General features: G+C 37.7%; 1 protein-coding gene across 11 annotated transcripts in view; it reads left to right on the top strand.

The window, feature by feature from the left end:
- Positions 1 to 26,767, top strand: part of DDX60 (DExD/H-box helicase 60) — a 48,984-nt gene that overhangs the window by 13,001 nt on the left and 9,216 nt on the right. For 9 of the 11 annotated variants that reach the window (XR_008466582.1, XR_008466581.1, XM_054202729.1 and 6 more), the window contains 20 exons: positions 918 to 1,081; positions 2,108 to 2,360; positions 3,227 to 3,390; positions 5,464 to 5,616; positions 6,813 to 6,962; positions 7,989 to 8,108; positions 11,130 to 11,225; positions 11,925 to 12,040; positions 12,553 to 12,698; positions 12,892 to 13,001; positions 13,109 to 13,213; positions 13,300 to 13,428; positions 14,235 to 14,362; positions 16,986 to 17,144; positions 18,359 to 18,503; positions 20,059 to 20,211; positions 22,561 to 22,665; positions 23,652 to 23,852; positions 24,817 to 24,921; positions 26,279 to 26,417. Coding sequence is in view for 8 of the 11 variants with exons in the window: in XM_054202729.1 (XP_054058704.1) it covers positions 918 to 1,081; positions 2,108 to 2,360; positions 3,227 to 3,390; positions 5,464 to 5,616; positions 6,813 to 6,962; positions 7,989 to 8,108; positions 11,130 to 11,225; positions 11,925 to 12,040; positions 12,553 to 12,698; positions 12,892 to 13,001; positions 13,109 to 13,213; positions 13,300 to 13,428; positions 14,235 to 14,362; positions 16,986 to 17,144; positions 18,359 to 18,503; positions 20,059 to 20,211; positions 22,561 to 22,665; positions 23,652 to 23,852; positions 24,817 to 24,921; positions 26,279 to 26,417 (2,841 nt within the window). In the remaining 3 variants the exon portion in view is untranslated. Of the gene's footprint in view, positions 1 to 917; positions 1,082 to 2,107; positions 2,361 to 3,226; positions 3,391 to 5,463; positions 5,617 to 6,812; positions 6,963 to 7,988; positions 8,109 to 11,129; positions 11,226 to 11,924; positions 12,041 to 12,552; positions 12,699 to 12,891; positions 13,002 to 13,108; positions 13,214 to 13,299; positions 13,429 to 14,234; positions 14,363 to 16,985; positions 17,145 to 18,358; positions 18,504 to 20,058; positions 20,212 to 22,560; positions 22,666 to 23,651; positions 23,853 to 23,908; positions 24,075 to 24,816; positions 24,922 to 26,278; positions 26,418 to 26,767 lie in introns of those variants that run through there. The other 2 variants (XR_008466583.1, XM_054202727.1) reach the window with 2 other exon arrangements.

Raw genomic sequence — 26,767 nt, forward strand, 5'->3', positions numbered from 1 at the left:
ACCAGGAGTTGAGAAATCATGGATTACTGCTGGTACTTCCAGTGTTGCTTATGGTTTTCGGTCAGTGACTTAGAAGTGTTGTTTCCTGAGTGGGTACTTTCACTACTTGACCTATGAAACCATGCTTCCATATGCTCATCTTTTTGACTGGATGATTTTTTGCATTCTTCTGTGCACTATGATTTCAACAGAAAGTTTGGACAGCATAACCTGCAGAACAGTAGCTAGAGCACCTTCCATAATTTTGGCGTTGGAAAGTTTATGTCCACTCCAGTTGAGGAGAGGGCCTTCTCTCTCCTGTGCCTTGCATGAATACTCTTAATGCCAACATGTGTCATCTCAGTCTTTCTTGTGAAATTCTGAAATGGGTCTTCACACACGGAAACTGACTCATCGTTTTGATTTTAGGGCAGAGAGAAATACTTAGGCTCGAGTGTGGAAGTAACTATGTGCTCAGTTCAATATCTTCCAATGGCTAGCATAAATGTTCTTCCAGCAGATTTATTTATTTATGTTCTGGTGACAGACTCTTGTTTTCATGGGGAAGGGATCTCTTTCTGATCATCTGAATTGCCTTCAGAAGACACCTTCCTATTTTCACAGACTGTGTGAGAAGCCTAGGCATTTTGCTCAATTATAATTTCTTTCTAGGCATCCTGCTTGTTAAGTTTTCCACTATTGTTAATGTGTGCCTAAAGTAGTTTGAATTTGAGTCTATTGCCTATCTCTCAGATAATTCAAAGTACTGTTGGATTTCAGTGAATCTTAGTAGCCAGCTTATTTCAAAATGTGATTTTGGCCTTACGTCAATGAGGAATTTTAAGGAAATTTATCCATTACCCCTGTGTCCTTTCTTGGAAATAGATTAGCCTGGAATTCTATCAGAATGTTTTTTAATCAATTATATCTGTTTGCAGCAAAATACAAAGATCCAGAAGAAAGAAGACGAATACAAAATTTACAGAATTTTCAAAATTTTTACGGAAGCACTTTGGAAAAGTTCACTTCAAAAGTTGTTGTACATCAGGAGGATGTGTCAGGGAATGCTAGTACTGCTGTTAAAAAGACACAAAAAAAGCATGTGAGTATATTCAAATTGCTCTTTCCAAATCTTTTTCCTATTATCCAGGAAAGGATTTTTACTATATGAGTCCTACAGTTCTCAGTTGAAGAAATTTGAATTGCCTTTGTTCTTAAAATTTAATCAGCAAATTGGCAAAAGTATTTTTGTTCCTAGTTAGGAATACTGAGAGTGATAATATTTTAACGGGCACAAATAAATTTAAAAAAAACCCAAACAACTCTGTAAAGGCTGATAGGTTTTGGCTTATGGCCAGTATTATAATGTGAGGTGAAGGAAACTTTGAGTTCCTGGGAACTCAGAATTAAATTCAGGAGTTCCTGAATTTATTTTTCCTTTAAGAAACCATTCAGAAATACTGGAAAAAACATTATTCAGTTATTTATTTCCCTGCACTATTTGGAAACATTATCTGTGAAAGATCCTGTAGATATTGCAATTAATGCTAACTATGTGAACATTGTCAGACACCACAGGGTATGTAGCATGTACTTGCATACTCAAGAATACTGAGCAATAGTAATTTGAGTAATATTTTAGAATAAACTGTTCTATGGATTACAGATTATGGCCTGTTGAATTACTTGTAAAAGTCTGTATATAAAATAACTTTGTTAACTTCAAGTAAGGTTGAAATCTTAATTTTATTTAATCTATTGAAAAGCATCTCAGTATGACCAGAATTACTATTACCCATGTATAAAATAAAAGCTTGAAATTTAACTTTCAGACATCTGCTATTTTACTTTTCCACCCTTGTGCTTTTTTATTCTACTTGTGAAGCTTTGTACTGATTTAAAATGAAGCTTAGGGAAGCTCTTTCGAGCAACATATATTGGGATTCAGAAATTATACCTCCTTCAAAATGATGTGCAATTTTAAACAGTTCCCAAACCACAATGTATCAAACAGATAAATTGAAAATTATAATGTACCTGCTGTGATTGAGTTTATGGATCAGCTTTTTTTAGATAATTCTTGCACACAGTGATGCTTAGTTCTAAATATCTTCATTTTATTGGATAGAAAAGTAAAGCGGAGACAATTATAGAGGAAAACAACAGACGACTAAAAACTAAAGAAGAAAAGAAAGAACAGGAGCAATGGAAAGCCTTGTGTATACCAATTGAAAAGGAAATAAAAGCAAATCTGACTGTTGGAATAAATAAATTGGAGAAGTTTCTCAAGACCCTTAAAAGTAAATCTGTGAAGTTCAACGTAGAAATGGCAGGACTGTCTGTCTGTTTAGAAGTGTGGAAGAAACACTGCAGAGAGCAAGGTATGATAGCCAAATTCATGTTCAGTATTCAACTTCCACTCCTGTTAACCAAGAGAGTGAGTAACTTTTGATATTCTCAGCTGGAATAAAGATGTGAAAATACAGCCCTGTTTCAGGAGCATGCAATGTGATTTTAACTCCCCTTTTGCAGGGGGACTTAACAGGCTCTGGTCCCCTTTTGCAATTTCAAGATCCTTTGAGTCAGCCATAAAGTGTCCAATGAAATTAGATTGTAGCTATTTTCCTGTTTTGCTTTGCCGAACTTGCATATGTAAATATTTTATTTTGTTGTATATATCTTTAATGATTATGTATCATACACAGTAAAATACATCTGTATTGCAGTGGATTGTTTAATTAGCTGAGGTGGTCAGCTCACAGTCTGAATGTTGACCATTTGCACAGAAATCTGTGCTATCATAGTTAGCGGCCTCCTGTTTCAGTAGAATTAACTTGTTCAGTCCATACTCTCAGTCAGGAGGGTCCAAACACACACTGCTCTAAACGTGTTGAGGAGAGTTGTCAACATTGGAGTGAAATATGTTGCCAATAAGATTAATAAATATGTGGGTCTGTGAAATAGGGGAGCTCTGTTATTGCATAGATGTCGGAAGTATGAATTCCTTTTATAGCTGAGCCTGCAGAAGCAGATAGAATTATTTGGGTGCTTGGTCTTCAGTGTCACTCCTTGTAGAGGTCACAGGAGTGTGGGTTGCCTTTGTCTAGTCGTCTTCAAATAAAATTAATTTTTAAATTGTCATAAATGTGGTTGGATGGATAAGGTCTGTTCTAAAAATACCTAATATCAGAAGACTCCCAGTGATACAATTGGCTCTCGGATAACTGTGGGCTTTTTTTTTTTAAAGGTAACAAATCTAAAGATTTAAGCAAAGCTGTTGAAGTCATGAGGAGGATTCATATCCTCCTTGAAAAATATCAAGATCTCTTGGAGAAACCACATCTACAAAAGCTGACCAGATATCTAAGACTTCTTGGATTTGAGAATTTGGCATGCTGTCTGTCTGGCCAGGTAACTTCATAGACTGTAATGATTCTACAGTAACTGAATCTGCAGCTGAATACCAACAGTGTTTTCTTAAGCATTAAATAATGTGTAGAAGATCTATATTGGACTTATTTTATTTTGTATTGTACCATAAGATTTGGAACTACCTATTCTTGCTTCAGATATTAATCGTTAGTTCCATGGATACATTTCTTTACTTGATGTGAGAGACAGCTGGCACAATAGGCCACTTCCCCTTCAGTAAACAGAGCTTTATATGGCTGCAAAGATACCCTTTGAAACATGCATCATGATCAATTTGCTCTAGTTATGTCTGCTTGAGGCCTTAGACGCCTCTGAGAGGTATCTGCTGTTCAACTCATCACATTAGCTGAACTCTGCATGTTAAAAATAGCTGTTAAAAGCTATGTGATGAGCACCTGCTCTCTAACAGGCCTAAATGTGCTACTTTAGAAAAGAAAATCTTTGAGACTGAAGAGGTGGATGAAAACTATTCTGTTTGCTGTTATGGTATTACTTATCACCTCTGAAGGAAACAGTTTCAGATGCTGAGTTGCTTCTCCTTGGTACCACAGCTGAGACCACCAGTAGCTACACTAAATTTGGCTCTGACGTAATTTCTCTAAGGATTGACCTTATGCTTTTCTGCATGTTAGCAATCTGCCCACTGGCTGATTTAATGTTAAGAGCATTTTGATACCTTTGCGTGTAGATGGGATGATATTACAGAGAGAGAATGCTAAAATGGCTCTGGGGCAGAAGAGGGAGGATATATCTCACAGCCTGCTGAAGGTGGAGTCAATAGCAAAAGGAAGGAAGATTACAGCAAAATGTAAAACCAGTATCACTCACTTCAGTGTCTCATTTTTCAGGCACAGCAGAGTTAGTATTTTTTTGAAGCTTATTTCTGGAAATTATTTATCATCCTTCCTTGAGGATCAAGACATAGAGGTGAGGGAGGAAGTGATTGTTTTGTACAAAATTTTCTTCCCTTGAAGAATGGGAATTATCTGTCTCTCCTTCCTATGTGAATCCAACTGGTTTATGATGATTGTTTGCTTCTGGCTACATAGTTATTGTAAGAGTGTTTGGTGACCCAAATAGAGTATGTTACATTTTAGGAAGTAGAATTGTAGGATCCGAGGATCTCAAAAGGTCTGTTGTAAAGGTTTGTGGTGATACAAGGGATATGTTCGCAAATTTAATGTCTTGCTTAGAAGGGCTCTAGATCAGTCAGTGCATTTTGGACCTGCTTTTCCAGCTGCTTGTTTCTGATTATTACTTTTGCAAAGTCGGGGGAATTTTAGGAATAACTAAAATTTTCAGGAATAACTGAAGATATTTCTTTCAAGAAATTGAAGTTGTGAAATCTCCATCCTTGGACATGGTAAAAACTCAGCTGAACACAGCCCTGAGTGACCTGATCTAATTGCACCTGCTTCTAGCAGCGAGTTGGATTAATTGACATCCAGACATCCCTGACAACCTAAATTATTATGTGATTTTCTGATCTTCTGATGTGGGTTGTAACATGTAATGCTTTTCTATACAGTGCTCAGGATCAGATGTTGTAACCAGATGTGTCCATGAACACAGAATTTGGTATATCTTAGGATATACAGGCATTGTTTAAAATTACAATGCTTTACTGAATTTGGGATCACACTCGGTCTTTATATTGAATTTCCTTTTTGCAACTGTGATTCATTGCACAAGCAGTAGGGCAGGCAGAAGAAAAGAGACATAAATATAGGATGAGAAGGCTCTGGCAGGCAGTAGCTTGAAAAGACTGAGCTTTGCCTGCTACCCAGTTTTGTCAGATCTTCTGGTAGCAAAAGTACTACCACCACTGGCTATGGAAGACATATTATTTTTAGAACGTAGTCTCCTTTGAAGAGATAAAAGCTTAACCCTAACATAAGGCTATATGGTGTAGATATCTGCAAGAAATTATTTAAAAATCACCTGCACTTTTATGTTTCTCAAAGTTTGCAGAGTTCCACAGAGCAAAACGTGTCACTTTCTTAATCTCTTGCTAGCTTTCAAACCAAGCTGAATTTTCATTTGACCTTATAGACAGGAGAAAGTAGCGATCACAATGTAAGCACCTGTGCTGTCGAAGTGGGTCCAGCTCGCTTTCAGCTACAATATATGGATTATTACTTGCTCAGAGAAGAGAGAAATGATCCAGATCCCCGAGTGCAACATTTCATACCAGACACATGGCAGGTAATGAGACACAAGCCTTTTGCAAGTGAATGGAAATGGTCTTTGATTTTGGTTTTTTTTTTCATTTAAAAATACATATTATTATACTATTTGTCAAAAATAGTGCTGTTTAACAAATTTAATTATTTAACAAGTTTAACAAATTCAGTAGATCATTTTGGGCTGTAATCCATGTTCTTTCCACACGGAGAGCTTTTCTACAGAGAGCTTGTCCCAAGGAATTCAACGCAAGAAATGCCTAATCAGTGGGATTGCACTGCTTATTACCATATTTGATGGTGGTAATGCCCCATTTGGATAATCTCTGACTGTTCATCCTCTGCTCATTTGTCCCTAAAGAGTTACCCATAGTAGCAGCTGAGAAATAACTTTTCTGTCTAAACTCAGGTTAATTTTTTTTTATTATTGCACTGGGGAGGCCAGCTGAACTTGCTGCTTTGCGTGTCTGTATCTGCAAAACAGTCACTTGCTTGAAAAGCAACTTGGAACTTGGCACATGCGCTGATGGAGAAAGATAGTGCTAGTACTATTTCTGTTTCCTCTTCTGTACCCCTTCCCCCATCCTTTCACCGACCTATGTAAGGTGAGAGACCGTGGAGGCAAGATAATAATAGGGAAGAAAACAGATTAATAAACACCGTAAGCTAGGAGCAGAAGAGAGATTTGGACAGTATCGATGTAATTTGGTCAAGGCCGGGTTGGATGGGGCTTTGAGTAACCTAGTCTAGTGGAAGGTGTCCCTGCCCGTGGCAGGGGGGTTGGAGAACTAGATGATCTTTAAGGTCTCTTCCAACTGTAACCATTCTATGATTTTAACTATTATAATGCAAGAAAAAAATACTGCCTTGCATGAAGTAATTAAGTTTTTGGAACTAAATTATACACTGCTGAGTTAACTGGTTTTATTTTTTAATTTGAAAATGTCCAGGTTTGTACTCAGAATGTTCTGGTAGCAATGTCTTAGACCAACTAATTGAAATAGACAAGTTATAATTTGTAATTCCATTTTTTCCCACTAACAGTTTAAGAGAAAAGAGTACAGTCATAAAATGACTACATTAACTCTAATTTTCTGTAGTCTAAAATCTGTGTATAAATTTTACATGCAGAAATAGGAGATGTTGTTACAGAAAGAGCTGGTTTACTCAATAAAAACATAACAAGACATTTTGAATAAGTAATTGTTTTTCTTTTAGCGAGAACTTTTTGATGCTGTAGATAATAATGAGTCTGCAGTGGTTGTTGCTCCCAGTTCATCAGGAAAAACATATGCATCATACTATTGCATGGAAAAAGTTCTGAAAACAAGCAATGATGGAGTGGTTGTGTATGTTGCTCCTACAAAGGTAAGGCTGCATACTACTACATATTCTGTATGTATGAATATGGTATTTCTCAGTGTGATTCTGAAACTGTTTGGAGTACTTGTTACACAAATTTAGTTGATATTTGTATTTTTTATTAGAAATGGAATCTTTACATTCTGTTTTATGTTGACATTTATTAGAAACAGAATGTTTACAAAAAATCTTCAAAATATTTAGGCTCGTGTAGAGTTTGTCTAATATCTGTATAGCTAATTTAAGGTCAGAAACACTAATATATACAAAAGTCCTGTAAGTAGCATGTTAAGTAAATGGTGAGAGTACCAAAAGCCTACCAACACGGTAAAAGTAATATTAGAACAGAAAAATAACCAAGCAAGCCATCTTTTTCTAATTGAATTTGCTGTTTGATGCTTCAAGAGAAAATTTAGGAAATTCTAGGCAGTGGGATATTTTTCTAATGAGAGTTCTGTCCTAATAGTTAAAAACTGACTTAAGTGCTGAGGGACAACGTTTTGACTTCTTCCAAAAATTATTTTAATGTTCAGTAATACAATTTTTTGATATTGAATTACATGTGCTGTTATTCAATAACAGTCTTTATGGATTGTTTTCTGTAAGTAAAATCAATATTTTTTTTTGTTATACTCAGGTTGGGCCTCAAAATAATCTTTTCATTTGAATATCAGTCTGGATACAGAAATCTATTTTATACCTGCAGCCCCAGGACTTTGAGATCGTTAAAGTGATTGTGGTTGCACTAGTATGTGACCTATTTTTAACTGCTTTGAAAATAATTAAAATACAAAACTTATAACATATAACTCACTTTACACAACACTAAATTTCTTTGAAAGCATTTGAATATTATTAAAAATCAAGTACCATATCTTTTTAAAGTTAACATTGTTGACAGTCTAGACTTAATAGTCCATAACATAGTTCATTATAGTCTAGTACATTAATATCAGTGACAAAATTGAATGCTTTTATATGTGCCTTTAGACATACACTATCTAGTTTTGTTAATGACCTGCTTTATTTAAGGCCCTTGTAAACCAAGTGGTGGGAACTATATGCAGTCGATTCACCAAGGAGCTTCCGTATGGATTGTCAGTGTGTGGAGTCTTCACACGAGATTATCGCAGTGACGTCATGAATTCTCAGGTATATTTTTATGGGTATTTTAACACATAATAATAAGGACTTCTGTATTCCATCTGGTTTCTGAAAATGTTAATTCTAATCATAACAATTGTGCCGTTATTAAATACAAAGTTCAGGAAAAACCTAAGCATACGTGTACTGCTTACCAGAAACTTTCAGTCTATGGCATACAACCTTACCTGTTCATCCTTAGGGGACATGCAGCTGATTACTTGCTCTTGTTAAAAGAAAAGACATTAAAATCCTTTGGTTGCCAGCATACAGCAGATGCCTCACAGAAGTCCAGATAGAATACATCAGTAGCTCTTCTCTTGTCTGCTGATGTAGTCACTCCATCATAGAAGGCCACTAGTTGGTCTCTCTTGTAGTAGGGAGCCCAGAACTGGACAGAGGAGTCCAGGTGTGGCCTCATCAGTGCTGAGTGGAGGGCATGGATCTCCTGCCTTGATTTGCTGGCAACACTCCTCCTAATGCAGCGCAGGATACCATTAGCCTGCTTTGCCACAAGGGCACATTGCTGCCTTCTGTTCACCTTGTTATCCACTGGGACCCTCAGGTCCTTTTCTGCAGAGCTGCTTCCCAGCTGGATGGCCACCAGCGTACACTGGTTCATGGTGGTGTTCCTCCCCAGGTGTAGGACTTTGCACATCTCCCTGTTGAACTTCATGAGGTTCATACCAGCCCATTTCTCCACCCTGTCTAGGTCTCTCTGGATGGCAGTATGATCCTCTGGTATATCAGCCACACCTCCCAGTTTGGTGTCATCAGCAAACCTGTTCCGGGTATACTTTTCCCCATCATCCAGGTCATTAATGAAGATGTTAAACAGGATTAGACCCACTATTGACCCCTGGGGTACACTGCTAGTTACTGGCCTCCAGCTAGACTTTGTACCATTAATCACCAACCTCTGGGCCAAGTCTTCCAACCAGTTTTCAGTCCACCTCACTATCTGCTCATCTGGCCCATACTTTAGCAGCTTGTCTGTAAGGATCTTATAGGAGACGTTGTTGAAAGCCTTACTGAAGACAATCTCCATTGCTACCAAGCCAGTCATTTCATCATAAAAGTTGGTCAAAGTTGGTCAAACTTTGGGGAATTTCAGGGAATTTATGCTGAATACTCCTGATGATTTTCTTGTTCTCCCTGTGCTTGGAAATGATTTCCAGGAAGAGTTGCTCCATCACCTTCCCAGGGATCGAGGTGAGGCTGACCAGTCTGTAGTTTCCTGTGTCCTCTTTCTTGCCCTTCTTGAAGATAACAGTGACAAATCATTAATTCATTCATGCTTACCTTGAAATCAAATACATATATATTTATAATATATGTTTTATATATATATATATATAACCGTCCACTGTAGGTAAAGATCAAGTATGAGACCATCTAAGGATCCTGAACGTATACAAGTCCATAGGACCTGCTGAAATCCATCCACGAGTCCTGAGGGAACAGGTGGATGAAGTTACTAAGCCACTTTCCGTTATATTTGAAAAATGACAATCTGGTGAAGTTCCCACTGACTGAAAAAGGGGAAACGTAACCCCCATTTTCAAAAAGAGGACAAAGGAAGACCCAGGGAACTACAGGCCAGTCAGTCTCACCTCTGTGCCCGGCAAGATCATGGAGCAGATCCTCTTGGGAACTCAGCTAAGGCACATGGAAAATAAGGAGGTGATCAGTGACAGCCAACTTCACCAAGGGAAAGTCATGACTGACAAATTTGGTGACCTTCTATGGCGGGGTTACAGTGTTGGTGGATAAGGGTAGAGCAACTACCTGGACTTATGCAAAGCATTTGACACTGTCCCACACGACATCCTGGTCTCTAAATTGGAGAGACATGGATTTTATGGATGGACCACTTGGTGGATAAGGAACAGGATGGATAGGTCGCACTCAAAGGGTTTGCGGTCAATGGCTTGATGTCCAAGTGGAAACCAGTGGTGAGTGGTGTTCCTCAGGGGCTGGTACTGGGACTGGTGCTGTTTAACATCTTTGTTGATGACACGGATGTTGGGATTGAGTGCACCCTCAGCAAGTTTGCTGGTGACACCAAGCTGTGTGGCACGATCAACACGCTGGAGGGAAGGCATGCCATCCAGAGGGACCTGGACAGGCTTCAGAGGTAGGCCTGTGTGAACCTCATGAAATTCAACCAGGCCAAGTGCAAGGTCCCGCACCTGGGTCAGGGCTATCCCAAGTACCAATACAGGCTGGGCGGAGAATGGCTTGAGAACAGCCCTGAGGAGAAGGACTTGTGAGTGTTGTGGATGAGAAGCTCAACATGAGCCAGCAATGTGCACTTGCAGCCCAGAAGGCCAACCGTATCCTGGGCTGCATCAAAAGAAGTGTGGCTAGCAGGTTGAGGGAGGTGATTCTCCCCCTCTACTCTTCTCTGGTGAGATCCCACCTGGAATACTGTGTCCGTATTGTCGCTGTTTGGAGTCCTCAGCACAAGAAGGACATGGACCTGTTGGAGTGGGTCCAGCGGAGGGTCATGAAGAGGATCAGAGGGCCGGAGCACCTCTGCTATGAAGACAGGCTGAGAGAGTTGGGGTTGTTCAGCCTGGAGAAGAGAAAGCTCTGGGGAGACCTTATGGCGGCCTTCCATCTGAAGGGGGCCTACGAGGAAGCTGGAGAGGGAGTTTTTACAAGGGCATGTAGTGATAGGACAAGGGGTAATGGCTTCAAACTGGAAGAGGGTAGATTTATATTAGATATCAGGAAGGAATTTTTCACTCTGAGGGTGGTGAGGCACTGGAGCAGGTTGCCCGGGGAAGTTGTAGATGCCCCATCCCTGGAAGTGTTCAAGACCAGTATGGATGGGGCTTTGAGCAACCTGGTCTCGTGGTAGATCTCTCTGTCAGTAGCAGTGTGGTTGGAACTAGGTGACATTTAAGGTCCCTTCTAACCTAAACCATTCTATGATATTTTTAAATGCTTTTTAAATATAGAATGTACTTGTAGTTGATTAGTCAGTTTACTTGAAAATAATGCCTTACAAACCTTTCTTCTTAGATACTAGTGACCGTGCCTCAGTGTTTAGAAATCTTGATGCTGTCTCCTCGTTGCCAGAAATGGACCAAACAGATACAATATGTTATATTTGATGAGGTAGGCATCTTTTAATAGTAACCAATTTAACAAATATACAGAAAATCTTGAGGAAAAATGCTGGTGACTCAATTTTTCATTACATACTATTGCTAGTAAAAAAACCAAACAACTTTCAGAAATATTATTTCAGACTTAACTTGTTTTTCCCTGTGCGTTGATAGTTTTTATGTACTCCAGTGAAAGAATTTAAAAACACTGTTAGTCCTCAAGAGGACATACAATTCAGTCAAAGCTACCAGGAGCTTCTTTATTTCTCTCAAGCCAGTTAATTGAAAAACTAAAAGTCACCACTGTAGTCTGAGTGGCACAAATAGAGCATTCCAGTCTGGGATCAGTCTGACGTTTTACATCATATGGTATTTGTCAGTCTTTCCAGGGAAACAGTGATTAATCTTGCTAAATTTAAAATTCCTACTGTATTCTTTCTTGTATATAGTATTAATTACTGATGATGCCAGTGAGTGTACCTATAGTACAGTGAATGTAGTATTGAAATTTAAACTAATTTTCTATCCAGTGAAGTCTGGAGAGGGATTTGCTGGGCGTTTGATTTGAATCTCATCATCATTTGTTACAACACAAGAATTACTCAGTACTGATCTTACCAAACTTTTGATTTTTGCAAAACACAAAACAATTCCTGTGTGCTTTGATAAGGAACACTTCTTTTCTTTTAATCCATTTTGAAAAATATAGGTCCATTGTCTTGGCGGTGAAATTGGAGCAGAGGTTTGGGAGCATCTTCTGGTAACAATTCGGTGTCCGTTTTTGGCGCTCTCTTCTACTGTCAGCAACCCAGAACACCTAACTGAGTATGTGTGGAATTTTCTTGCTCACAAGAGCATATTTAAATTGAATACGAGCTGTTTTAGATAGAGTGGTCAATTACTATTGGGAGGCAACAGATTTGGAGTTATATTGATATATATGTTATGCTACCCTTACTCCCCCAGTTGACACAAAACGATACTGTAGCTCTTAACTCTGTAACAGGCACTACTGTTCTTTCAGACCCTGTAACTGAGCCGTGCAGAGGAATTTAGGAGGCTTTTACATCTGTTTGAATTGCCAAAGCCTGATAAGCACATTTGTCCATCATCATTCAGAGAAGACACCTGCACTATATTTATGTATATAATGGTGCTATTTCGCATTTTTTATTGACACCCTGGGATAAGCTGGAGAAAATTGGACTAAAGATGGTGAGAGGGGGACTGGAAATTCTATAGGAGAAAATGAGCAGATTGTAGTAATTCATCTATTACGGCTGTAGCAATTTTCTTAAAATACTTTTACAAATCTTATTTTTATTCTTGTGCTGTAGGTGGTTACAATCTGTGAAAAGGTATTGGCAACATGCTGAGAATAGAATAGAAAGAAGCTCTGCAAACTCTGAAAAGAACTTTACAAGAAAATGTAAAGTGAAATCTAAAGTACAAGAACAAAAGAAATCATATCGTGTTAGACTAGGTGTGTATCAGAATGTTTTGTAACTAAGAAATAAATTTCAGTGTTATTTCTGCAAAAACTTTAATGATGATATGTGAACTTAAGCGTATTTTGTTTTGGTTTTCTTTTAAATAAAAACAAATTTTGCAGGATTAAGCACTTGCTTTTTAAAACAACCAAGTGCATCGTGACAGCATTTTTTTTCTCTTCACAGTCTTGTATGAAGAAAGATACAATGATTTGGAAAATTATGTGTGTTCTCTGAAGGGCAGTGATTTTATCATAGAACTTTGTCATCCATGTGCTGCATTAACAGTCAATCACGTAAGCATAATACTGGTGTCAACATTGTTTAGCAACTGTTATGTTTAGGCAAGATGGATTTCATCAAAATGATTCTTTTATTTTTATTTTGTTTAAACTCCTTGCAGATTGAGAACTATGGAATTCCTTCATATCTTTCTCTGTCTCCACGAGAGAGCATTCACCTTTATGACACAATGGTGAAAGTCTGGCAAGAGTGGCCAAGGGCACAGGTGTGTATACACAGCTATGGGTAAAATATATCAAAATAAATAGATAACAAAGTACTGCAATGTTTCATATTAATGTTATTTTCCAGGAGCTAGATCCTGAGGAGTTTGTCTCTTTCAAGAATAAAGTAGTAATAAAAAGGTCAGATGTGAGGAAATATGAACAGGAACTAAAGAAAGAACTAAGCAAATGGATTGTGCTTGGCCAAAGACAGAAGGTAACTGTTGTTACAGGGTGCTTCCTTAAGATTGTGTACAGCTTTAAATAATAATAATTATGTGTAATAATATAATTATGGGAGCTTCTCCTCCCGTAATTATTATTTATTAGGTTTAACTGCTGCTGTACTTGAAAGATAAGCGCTAATATTTGTGGCATTTCCATAAGCATTTTCAAGGTGATGTTTTCACAAGCTTCTCTGGGAATCAGACTTCTGATACTGCTGCGAGATTTCAGTTCCTGATTCCTTTAGGTACCTCCTACAATTAGTGAGATTATTGTACCATGGCTCTGCTTCTTTTGTCTACCTTTTTTTGCTGCTCTTTTGAAACCTCCTGTGTAACCACAGACAATATGTATGTTTCCATGTAAAAGACAAATTAAAGCAATGAGCAGAAAATCAGGTCCTTGATTGGAGGCCACCTATTCCTATATCATAAAAAGGAATAAGAGGAGGTGGTGAATCAACAACAAGGATAAAATAAAGAATATTTTGGGAAAAAGTATTTCTTGAAATATGATGCTTAGATGTGAAAGTGTATCATAATCAGTATGTTAGTGATGCTTTATTATTTGAACAGTGATGGTAGCCTTGAATGCTACAAAAATTTGTGTTTTGAGCTCTTATCCAAGTCAGTTGATAACTTGCAGACCCTTTAGTCTATGTAGCTGCTGCAGTTCTGAATGATTTACAATAAATGAGCTGATAGAAGTTGACACAGGAAAATGGAGTCTTCATATTTATTAGCCTCTGGCCAGAAGTTTCTATCATTCACATCTCCACAATAATACTACTTTGGTCAGGTGAATAAGCTATTGGAGCACCTTAAGCCACAACCTGTGGATTGCTCGGAAGAGAAAATGTGGAAGCATTTTGCAAGCTTTGTTGATAAATTACATGAGATGGATAAGTTGCCTGCCATATTTTTTATGTAAGTATTTACATTCCTTGTATTATATATGTATTGCCTATATTCAGAAAAATGGCTTTTAGAAATAAGCATTGATATGGTTTGGCAAATGCCATTTATATGGTATTTGTTACCTTTGCTATAAAAGAACCAAAGTAAAGGCCTACGAGCTCTATCAACTCATGCATCTTTATGGCACTAAAGGTTTAGCTGAAATAAAACTGGGAGCATTTAATTACTCTGTGGAAAGGGTAGAATCCATGCATGATGTCTGAGAAAACGACAAGAAACTGAATCACATAGAAATGAGAGTCAGATTATCAGTTTCTTTGCCACAGCGTAGTCAGTAAAACTTGTGGAAAGTATATGCACTTTATTTAGAGGTGCAAATGTAGGGGCGGATTTGCTAGGGAAAAGGTTGGAATGAGGTGTGTGCTATTAACGTGTGCATTTGTCACATCGTGACGGTTCCACTGCATAGCCTCTAACAGTCTCATCTTACATATAGTGACATGCATCAACCAACCTGTTTTGCATATATGTGACATGTAATTACATTACATCAAACACGCACAACTTTGAGCCTACTGACAATACTGTTATTGTCAGTGATATTGCTAGTAAAGTAGGCATGTACCTCAATGCTGGATTTTATATTAAAAAGAAGCTCCTTATCAGTAAAGAGTTGTCTAGTGCATATTCTCACTGTAATAATTCATAGTAACAATCATGTAAAAATGAAAAGTTTTCTCATCTCAATATGTAGCCTTGCCCTTCATTACATTGGACGCTGGTATTTAGGGGTAGAATGCTCACTGCCGTTTCAGTTCTCACATGCTTGATGCTGTTAAAAAAGCATTACTGAAAGAACTCTAGAAAAGAAGAAGCAAAAAGTAAATATACATACTGATGGCACATCTCAAATTACTCTAGTTGCTGGTAAATTATTTCTTTTTCTGTTTCTTAGTGATGGTCTAGTTGTAAATTAATCTTATGGCTGATTTCAAGCTGAAACCAAGTGTTTTCAAAAGGAGTCTTAGATATTTGTAATTCCCTCAAATATGGAATAATTTCAGGGCTGCTGTTTGAACTGCAACGTCATATTGGGGCACTCAATAGAAAGTTCCAAGGTGCTTCTCCTTAGGGGAGATGGATAAGTGCCTTCCTCTCATCTACCCTGGAATGATGGGTCCTTAGAAATTCTGTGTGACTTACAGCTCTGACAAGAGACTGCGAGTAGAGTATGAATATCCTAGACAATTGACAAATGATCATGGTGAGACAAGAACACATTCCAGACCAGTGAACATGGAGGCATAACTTAGTGGTATCAAGTTGGGGGACAAGGTACAAAAATCTGTTATCTAAGTGTCTTTTAAGGCACAGAAGTAGTGTAACAGTGCTTGATAGACCTCCCCAGTGTTCTTTGTAGTCAGATAAGGGATGAGAGTCAGAGAGAATTAAAAAAATAAAAATCTCTCTTGTTAAATGTCCCAGTCCTGAGAAATGGTGATGGAGATGAAGGGGATGAGTAGTCTTTACAAGTAGTAGACAGTGACTTGGAGTAATGGATTGATATTTATGCTTCATTGGTGCTGGTAAGCTTTTTCTCCCTAAGCCATTGTTGATGAATGAGATTGCAAAGCAGTCATCCTGTATGGTGTTGGGTTAGCATGGAATTAATGGAGACTCCTGAGAGAGCAGGTATTAGAGCTGAGGAGCCAAATTGCTATCATCGCAGCCATTGGTGGTAGGGAAAAAGCAGTACTTAGCCTGCTTTGCTTTTTTTAGAGCTACCAAGGAGAACAACAGTCTGGCACCATCCTTTATGGCTGAATAAACTCAGTGATAGAGAGAAATTAGATCATTCATTCTGAGCTTCAAAGAGGGAAAAAACCCAGTAAATTGCAAATGACCGTTATTGAGCTCTGTCATCCGTGAAGATTTGAAAAGCTTAAGTTAAGGAGAGGTTACCTCCTAGCCTTAAAATCTGTATTTAGTATTTCTGGATAAAAGGATAAAGTCCTTCAGTTTTTGCTCCTTTTCTTGCTGACTGGCAGATTTGAATGCCTTGTGACTATTCTAATGGACTAGGATGCAATCTTACCCATGTGTTGCCGACACCTTGTACGGTATTAGTTAACAGGATCTGCCTGCTGCAAAAAGAATAAAAAAAATACTTTTTGAGAGTGAAGCTGGAGAAGTCTTCATCCCAGTTAAACTCCAAACAGCCCAATACTGAAAAAGCTATGAGGAAGAACAGCTATGTAGAAGACCAAGAAAGACAGGCACTGTTTCTCAACTGGGTAGTTGAGAAGAATTAAAATGACTTAAGCTACAATTTGCTTTATCTATATGTCCAAGTGTCCAGCTTAGGGAAAAGTAAAGTTGAGCATACTTTCTATAGATAACTTATTGGCAGAACCATTCTGCATTTTACCACTCAGTTTTGGAATAAGAGCAGTTTGAAAGTGAACATGGACTGTGAATTGGAGATGGAATAGGGATATGCTTCTAATGATTAGATTCTAACTATTAGCAGATGATAGGCCTCACTGAATATTATTGTAACAGCATTACATATAAATAAAAACTCTATTAGAGTTCACCAAACTGATGTGTATTATATACTCTTTACTCTAAGATTTAATGTGGATTCAGTGGAATGTGCAGCCAAGAATGTATTTCTCAGTTTGCTGAAAAAACAAAAAAGTGAACAACACCCTAGCACTGAGAAGGACGAAGAACATTTAAGGGATGAACTAAGAAAAGTGAATAAACAGCTAACAAAACTGAACCCTCAGTAAGTATTATAACTATATATTATTAAAACACTTACATGTTACGACAGAGCATAATTTTGTGACAACTTATTTCTGGGGAATGTACCTTACAGCAGCACATTCATCCAGCTTGCAGTACAGCAGTTCCTGCTCCTTTTTGTGGCAGATATCAATCAGTAGTACCTAGTGCATAGTCGAGCAGCAAGAAGATACCAGTGTTGCTGATGCTGCGTAAGGTGCATGCACTACAACATAAGAATCAGAGAGAGAGAGAGCTGAGTATATGTGATTGATCATTTTGGAATAATTTGCTACTGAGATACGAAGATATCAGAACAGCTCTTTCTCCAGACAGTAATGCATCTCTTAAAAATGGTGTAGGATCTGATTCTTGTGCTGGGTCAGCCACTGTGGGAGAATATTTTCATAGTTTGTCCTCACCATGGCTGGTTACAGTGGGGGGATCTCTGAAGTACGGGTTCACCTGGCTGGTGAGATGTGCTTTGAATATTTGTCAGCCTTTTGCTTGGATTTCCTCCTTAACCTTGAAATTTCTTGATTTTGTGATAGGGTATGGATTTTTATAAGGCATTTGGCAATGAAATATGGCTACAGTTATCAGGGTTGTCAGGAACATAAAGTATCATGGTTTTGCCCTCTTAATCATGGCAATTTAAAGTGCATTCTTTGGACACAATTTCATGAAAGAATGAACTTGGCTGACTTTAATAGTAGTAAGTGAGAACTTGAAAATCCAGTAGGAATTTAGACACATATTTAGACATTGAAGCAGCTTGAAAATCTGCCTCTAAATAGTTTTCCCTCTCCCCTCTTCTTCAAATCCTGTCCTAAATCCTTACAGTCCATGTCATTATTGGCAGTAAATCCATCACATTTCATGTTTAATTCTTCCGCTGTGCAATCTTGTTAGCTTACTAATTTGCTCAATGAGGTACTTACAGTTGCTGTCTTCATCTTCTTTTGATTTTGTATATCACCATAATTTCTTCTCTCTACTTCAGCCAGAATTACTTGCTGTTTTGCATACAATCTGTGATAAAAGGGAAGCTGTTAGGATTATCAGTAAGTCAACGTTAACAGATCTACCTACATGTTTGAGCCTACAATTTAAAAGGGAATGAGTCTGCATCTTTCAGTACCCAAAGAATATTTTAAAATCAAGAAATGAATGTTAATTACAGAAATAGTATTTTTAATTGTATATTGTACACAGGGATATCAAGAAGTTGAGCCCCAGTGAAATGGACAACATGAGATTTCTTTTGACTACAAAACAACAGTTAGAAAACAGACTTAAAAGGCTAACTGCTATCCCTTCTGCATGTGCTTACACTGATCCTAAAGCAGTGGATGAAGATGTAAGTAATTCACTGATTATAACATGGTTTTGGTTTTCTATGTCAAAAATGCATGAATTTGTGCATAAATATGCAGGAAGCATGTAGTGTGTCATGCAGTTGTACTTAACAGTACACATTGACTTCATGAAACATTCTGAGTATTTCCATTTAAACTTGATTTCAGGTATCAGTCTTAGATAACTTTATTTTTAAGATGTATTCTGCTAAATAAAAAGGTGTTGACTTGTCCTTGTGATAGGAGTCCTGGGATTTATACTGCAGTTAATTCATTTCCATGAACTATCAGCAATACAATTCTGTTACTGGTCAATTCAGATCTCAGACTGCTATTTTTCTGACTGAGTCATCAGTATAGGCTATATGGCACTTCTGTGTGCTTATCAAAACATTTCTAAGCGCTTCATATCTTGTAAAAATACTAAATAATAAAATGTTTTAGGCTCTAAAAGTTCTATTCCTCACCAAGCAAAATTTTCCACGCTCTTCAATGTGTTTATACCCCCTGAGGAAAGAAAAGATGAGAAAAGCACTGAAAATCTGCAGGTGTTCATCAAAAATATTCATGTATGTATTTGTATACAAATAATTAAGGAAGAATTTATGAAAGAGATTTATATAATGTGGTTTCCAGCAGTGAAACTGGGCCAGTCAAGATTCAGGAGATTCCCTCTGTTCTAAACTTCCTGAAACACGACTGTGGTTTATATAGCTGTCTCCTCATGGCTTTTTTTTTTTTTTTAATTAAAAAAAGTAATTGTGATACGTAGCTCTTTATTCAGAGCAAAAGTGCTCAAAATTTTGATAAAGTTTATTGATAATTCTTTCTACTTATTGTGATATGTCTTGAAAAAGAGGAAAATTCTGTGTATTGGGACCAAACTTGAAAATTCTCATGATTCCTTATCCTGGGAACTTCGCATCCCAATGACATTTTTGGACTGCCAGCATGGAAGGAATGTTTCTTCCAGAGTTGCACATAGGTAAAGGCAGTGAAGAAGTAGCTTGGACATTGGAACAGATGGCATTTGGCTGTAGAGTGAAGTTCAGAAAATACTGAAAAAGCTCATTTCAGTGCTATTTCTGAGTTTGGGAAAGGGAAGCTTCTAACTACATAGCGAGATGAAATGGTGGTACCGAGCAAGGATGATAAACAAGAGCAAAAGATTATCAGCTTCACATAGCTGCTTAGGAATTTGTTCTCTGATAGTGGAATGCAGTATATGGTCATGAGGCCATGCTTGAAGTAGGAAAGTCATGAATATGTAGGCTTGTCACATCTGGTTCCATCAAGCTGCATGGTATGACAGTTGGTATCTGTTGAAAAGGTGAAAAAACTTGATAGTATATAAAAGTGTACTGAAAAGCCTGATTTGTTGTCATAATCAAGCTACTGATGGTACACATCCAATTATATACTTCAGGCTTCAGGTTCACTGAAGATCATAAACAGCTATATTTGTCTGTAGTGCTTGGAATTTTATTAGATAAGACTTTTTTTTCCATTAACAACACCTGGTTGTGGTTAATCCTTGACATTTATTTTTATTTGTAGACTTTGAGGAAGATTTTTCATCAACTTAATTTTGAGAAAAGAGGCTATCTGCAGCAAATGATGGCACTGAGGGGCATTGGGTATCATCATGGATCTATGGCTACCAAGGAAAGACAAGTAGTGGAAATGCTTTTCAGGCTGGGGTATATCAAGGTTGGTAAATTGGGATCAGTTCTCTCTTTAAATTTTAGTTTCTCCATATATTTAATTAAAAAATATAGTGTGCCTTTCACCAGTGGTAAAATACATTGCATTGACTTTGTCATGCTAATTTAAAAAATGTTGACATGAAGGTTTCCAAACAAATAAAATTAACTTAGTGAACTGATAGCTGTAAAACTTTACTTCTAACTGAGAGTTTCTGTCCTTCAGATTAGCTTATCATAGAATCATTTAGGCTGCAAAAGACTTTTAAGATAATCAAGTCCAACTGTAAACCTAACACTGTGAAGTCCACCACTAAACCATGTCACTAAGCACCACATCTAAATGTCTTTTAAATACCTCCAGGGATGGTGACTCAACCATTTCCCTGTGCAGCCTGTTCCAATGCTTGATAACCTTTTCAGTGAAGAAATTTTTCCTAATACCCAATCTAAATCTCCCCTCGCGCAGCTTGAGGCCATTTCCTCTTCTCCTATTGCCTGTTACTTGGGAGAAGAGACCGACCCCCACATCTCTGCAACCTCTTTTCGGGTAGTTGTAGAGAGCGATAACATCTCCCCTCAGCCTCCTTTTCTCTAGGCTAAACAACCCCAGTTCCCTCAGCTGCTCCTTATCAGACTTGTTCTCTAGATCCTTCACCAGCTTTTTTGCCCTTTTCTGAACACAGTCCAGCACCCCAATGTCTTTCTTTTAGTGAGGGGTGCAAAACTGAACACAGTATTTGAGGTGCGGCCTCACCAGTGCTGAGTACAGGGGAGATGATCACTTCCCTAGTCTTGCTGTCCACATGATTCTGATACAAGCCAGGATGCTATTGGCCTTGTTGGCCACCTGGGCACACTGCTGACTCATATTCAGCCAGCTGTTGACCAACACCCCCAGGCCCTTTTCTGCTAGGCAGCTCTCCAGCCACTCTTCCCCAAGCTTGTAATGCTGCATGGAGTTGTTGTGACCCAAGTGCAGTACCTGGCACTTGGCCTTGTTGAACTTCATGCCATTGGCCTCGGCCCATCAATCCAGCCTGTCCACATCCCTCTGTAGAGCCTTCCTACCCCTGAGCAGATCAACACTCCCACCCAACTTGGTGTTGTCTGCAAACTTACTGAGGGTGCACTCAATCCCCTCACCCACATCGTTCATAAAGATATTAAACAGAACAGGCCCCAAAACTGAGCCCTGGGGAACATCACTTGTGACCAGCCATCAACTGCATTTAACTCCATTCACGAAAACTCTTTGGGCCCAGCCATCCACCCAAGTTTTTTTACCCAGTGAAGCGTATGCCCATCCAAACCATGAGCAGCCAGTTTCTCCAGGAGAATGCCGTGGGAAACGGTGTCAAGGGCTTTACTGAAGTCTAGATAGACAACATTCACAGCCTTTCTCTCATCCACTAAGCGGGTCACCTTGTCATAGAAGGAGACATCAAGTTAGTTAAGCAGGACCTGTGTTTCATAAACTCATGCTGACTGGGCCTGATCATCTGGCTGTCCTGTACATGCCATGTGATAGTGCTCAAGATGATCTGCTCCATAACCTGCCCGTACTTTCCCGGATCCTCCTTCCAGCCCTTCTTGTAGATGGGTGTCACGTTTGCTAACTTCCAATCAACTGGGATGTCCCTGGTTAGCCAAGACTGCTGATAAATGATGGGAAGTGGTGTGGTGAGCACATCCTCCGGCTGCCTCAGTACCCTTGTGTGGATCCCATCCAGCCCCATTGACTTGTGTGTGTCTGAGCGGTGTAGTGGGTCACTAGCCATTTCCTCTTGGATTATGGGGGCTGCTCCCCCATCCCTATTGTACAGCTCAGGGGTCTGAGTACCCAGACAACTACTGGCCTTACTGTTAAAGACTGAGGTAAAGAAGGCATAAGGTACCTCAGTGTTTTCCCCAGCCTTTGTCACTCTGTTTCCCCTTAGCCCTCCTTCTGTTAATGTATTTACAGAAACATTTTTTATTGTCTTTTACTGCAGCAGCCAACTCAATGTTTTTTAGTTAAATGAACTCTATAGTATTATGATATTTTTTACTGTCTTCATGGAATATTTCAATTTGTGTTCAATTTCAATATTATTTCAATTTGTGTTCCATAAAAGATGTGGTATAAACTTTCAGGATACAAAAGTTTAATATGCATATGTAATAGCTATATGAACTACACTAAAGAGTGAAATTCATGTATGTTCATAGCTCTGTTAAATTCATCAGATTAAAGTTTAGCTGTATGAAAAATGATAGTAACATTCCTGTTGGTATAAGTTGGGTATTACAGGTGGTTTTTTTAAACTGGATATTGCCATTTCTAATAGATACATTCATGTTTGATATTTTATAGGTAGTCACAGCTACTTCAACACTTGGTCTGGGAATCAACATGCCATGTAAATCTGTTGTCTTTGCTGAAGATTCTGTCTTTTTAGACACCCTACATTACAAGCAGGTATGGAAATAGAACACCTACTTCTTACTACAAGAACAGTACACATGTAGCTGTCATCACACACAAAATCAGAAAAATGTCTTTTCTTTTACGTATACTTCTGGGTATGTTCTGAGTTTTAGTTGTTCGTTTTGGTGACAATAATAGTTTTAGCTAAGGTGATTTTTACCAGTGTTTCAGAACTGCCAGCCCACAAATAATGTATGTAGTCAAAAGACCTGTTTCAGCAATGAAAGTATTACAATTGCTCAGTGGATTAAAGGCCATATAGGCCAGATACAGCTGGTGGTATCACCTGGCAAGTAGCTTTGAAGTGTCAGAGTGCGAGTGAATCTGTGCAGTAGCCGGACCTATGTGCATCTCCCATCTGCTGCACATAAATGATATGACTCCAGCTTTGTCACATCATCTGGTACAAGAGCTAAGTCCTTACAATGGACCTGACCAAGGACATGATCCAAGCAAGGGAATACACCCTTAGGCACCTTCCCACTACTTCTTGTTCACATTCTCTTCTCTTCATTCTTCTTCTCTGCCCCACATCTACCCAGAAATAATTCAGAGCTAAATGTGAATTGAAAATAAAGCTGATGTATGGGTATAAATTAAGTTAAAACTTACCTTGAAAAATATATAAATGTTTAAAAGACATGTGAGAGAATGTAAGTATGCTGGCCAGTGTTTAGGTCTTCTATCAACTTTGGAAGTTCATATTTTAAAAAGTAAATAAACCCACCACATTTGCAAACCAGATATATTTGAGGTACAACATATTTTGCACACATTATTTTAATAATTCTTCATAAATGCTTTATTAAGACTGTATAGATTTTGCATATTTTGCACACATTATTTTAATAATTCTTCATAAATGCTTTATTAAGACTGTATAGATGGTACCAGTGTATACAACTTAAGTATATTTTACTTAAAATGTAATAATTTTATTATTTTAATAATATAATTATTCAATATTTTATTCTTAGTTGTCAGGACGAGCTGGAAGACGGGGACAAGATATGATTGGAAATGTGTTCTTCTATGATATCCCACTGCACAAAATTGAAAGGCTTATCAAATCCAATGTACCTCAGTTGAAAGGCCAGTTTCCTCTGAATGTTACCTTAATATTGAGACTCATGCTGTTGGTTGCGAAGGCTGATGACAAAGCAGATGCCAGAGCAAAGGTTTAATATCTTTTTCTTAATAGCAATTTAATTAAATTATAATGTCTTTTTAACAGGAGCAGAAATTCATGCACTTCAGAAGTAAGCAGTCTGCCTCCAAATGAAATTGTGTACTGCTTCTAGTACCTGTGCCATCTTCTCCACAGTATTGTGCTGTCCATTTTCATGCATTTATTCTTTGCAATAAATATTATCATCAGAAATAATGCTACTATCAGGAAGGTATTTTTACTGACTCTTGTTCCATGCAATATTTCCATTAACTTGGAGAATCAGAAAGTCTTCCAATATTTAAAATTTCAGCTTTATTTGAGGAAAAGATGTGAACATATGTTTCCATAGGGAAGAGGGGAGTTATGAAATGCTATCTCAATTAAAACAATGAGAAAATTGTATTACTCACTTGTTTAAATCCGTATACTAACTCTCTGGAATCAAATAATTCTTATTGTTGCCATTCGATGCAGTGATTTACATAAACAACCATCATTACAAATTGGTCAGAGATGTCCTCTTGTAATTATTAAGGAACGCTTACCTCCAGATGATCTGTTTTTTACATCCATTCCAGTGTATAGACACTTATTTTCAAGGACTCACTGAACGAATTCAGACGTATCTTCTTAAGATAACAAAATAAATCGGTAAAATTCTGTGTTGAGTACTAAAATATTAAAATGGTATTAAAGTGTAAGGAGTAATTTCAAAAAATTCCTGGTTTTAGTTTAATTATATTTAAATCCTTGTCATGTAGATCTCTATACGAATTTAATGTAATTAACTTTAAAAACCTCAGCATAAATTTGGAAAATGCACACATGTCTGACAGAGGATGGAGTTTTTCACAAGCATTTCCAGGAGTTAAGCATTCAATTTAAATAAAAATACAACATAATCCCCACCCAGTATTTTTACCCTGACTTTCTTAGTTTGTGTTTATTTTTTTTTCTGTTTGTTTGACCAGGCATTGTCAGTGTTGAAGCACTCACTGATGTCATTCAGAAAAGAAAGATATGCTGAAATATTAAAAATTTATTTTATATTTTCCTTGCAATTTCTTATCAAAGAGGTAGGTTTTAACTTGCTCTCATAAAGGGTAGTCCTTAAATCCACAGTTTCTCATTTGTTTGTGTTAGTATGCTTTCATTTAAAGAACCATGTATTTTTACATTCCATAGCAACAGGCTATTTCTTCCTGTTAGAAAGAAATTTAACGAAACAAGATAAAATCAGGGTGCTATAAGTAGTTTCAAAATTAACCTCAAACTTATGTTATGGAATAGATTCAATAGGGAAAATCTTATGTTATGGTTTATGTGATTACAAATTGATTAGCAAAGGAAGAGTTGTGCATCTATATTGTATATGAAGACGCATGCATGTGAAATGATAGCTGTTTAAAACATACTAAGGTTGACATGATTTACAAAATGCTGGGAGAAATTATATCTCTAACAAAAACTTAGGAAGTAGGTCTTGGGGAAGACTGAAAATTAGTGGTGTATATATCCATAGTAATAGTTTCAATTTGATGGGTACCATTTTGGAAAACTTTTCTTCATTACTCCATTTTGGTTTACAGCCCAGAACTACAGGCAGTAAGAGGCACCAGTAATCTGTGCCCAAATTTCCCTGTCCTGTTCCCAGAAGGAGCCCTAACCAACATTCCTGCCTCCTCAGCTGGGTGACCCTTTTATGTTAGACTAGGAGTCTGGTATTCCCATTGAAAGGAAGAATCTAGTCAGTGTACAAGAGAGATTAGTAACATTTCCAAAAAGTTACTGTTAGCATAAGAACTGGACAAAACCTGGTCCACATACCCTGTCTCCAATAATTTTTCCAGGGAACTGTATTAAAAAAAAAAGAAAAAAAAAAAAAAGGCAAGCATATGATGATGATTATCAGGATACTCCCTACTTTCTTCCAGGACGTGATCCAGAGTGATCTCTGACAGGAGAGGTGTCCTGGCATTTATAGCCTTTCATGGAGTTTTATTCCATGAGTTTGACTTGTTTTTTGGAAACCATGTAAGCTTCTAGCACCCAAATATCTTGCAGCAACATATTTGACAGATCACTGCTTGCTGTGCTTTTATCCCATCAAACATTTGAGTTAATGTGTTTTTTTTTTAATGGAAGTTGCATCAAATTTTACTTTGATCTAAATGATCTAAATTAGCACTAAAACTATGAGGTCAAGATCTATGCTTTGCACAGGGAGATGAAGATATCATGGAAATACTCAAATAGTCGGTGGCTTGTTTTTCAGTAAGGACAAATTTTTGCCTTTTATTGGAAACTGAATGGTCTCAATAAATACCTATGCATTAGGTTGAATGACTATTGTTCTGAATGCAACTGTTTTATATTTATGTCATATCCAGGTTCATCTTTCACAACTAAGATTTTTGCTTTTAAATTAAACAGGGCTACTTGGATCAAGAAGGTAACCCCATAGGATTTGCTGGACTTGTGACACATTTGTACTACCATGAACCTTCAAATTTTGTTTTAGCGAGCTTTCTTGTGAAAGGTTTATTCCACAAATTGTGCCAGCCAATTAAAGGTAAATAATGCTCCATGCATCTTAATTACAGTCTATGGCAGGCTCTGTAGTCCCAATGGTTCTGAAATTTTCTGGGTGCCTCCTTGCTGCTGCCACCTTTTGCTTGCCTGACCTTCATTCTCATATGCTTGGCCTCTGCCTCTACATTGTGTGTATATGCTTATATTTCTGTCTGAGAAAGCCAAGGAACAGATATGGCAATGCTAGTGTCATGAACTTGAATTTGCTGTTTGCGAAACATTCTGACAAAGTAGAAGAGTGCTATACAAACTAAAAATAATAATTCTGACTCCAGAGCAAGATTTGAATGCCATGTAGCAAATAAGATGGATGACCACTCTGAATATCAA

The sequence above is a fragment of the Rissa tridactyla genome, chromosome 5 (genome assembly GCF_028500815.1).
Source record: "Rissa tridactyla isolate bRisTri1 chromosome 5, bRisTri1.patW.cur.20221130, whole genome shotgun sequence".
Taxonomy (NCBI): domain Eukaryota; kingdom Metazoa; phylum Chordata; class Aves; order Charadriiformes; family Laridae; genus Rissa; species Rissa tridactyla.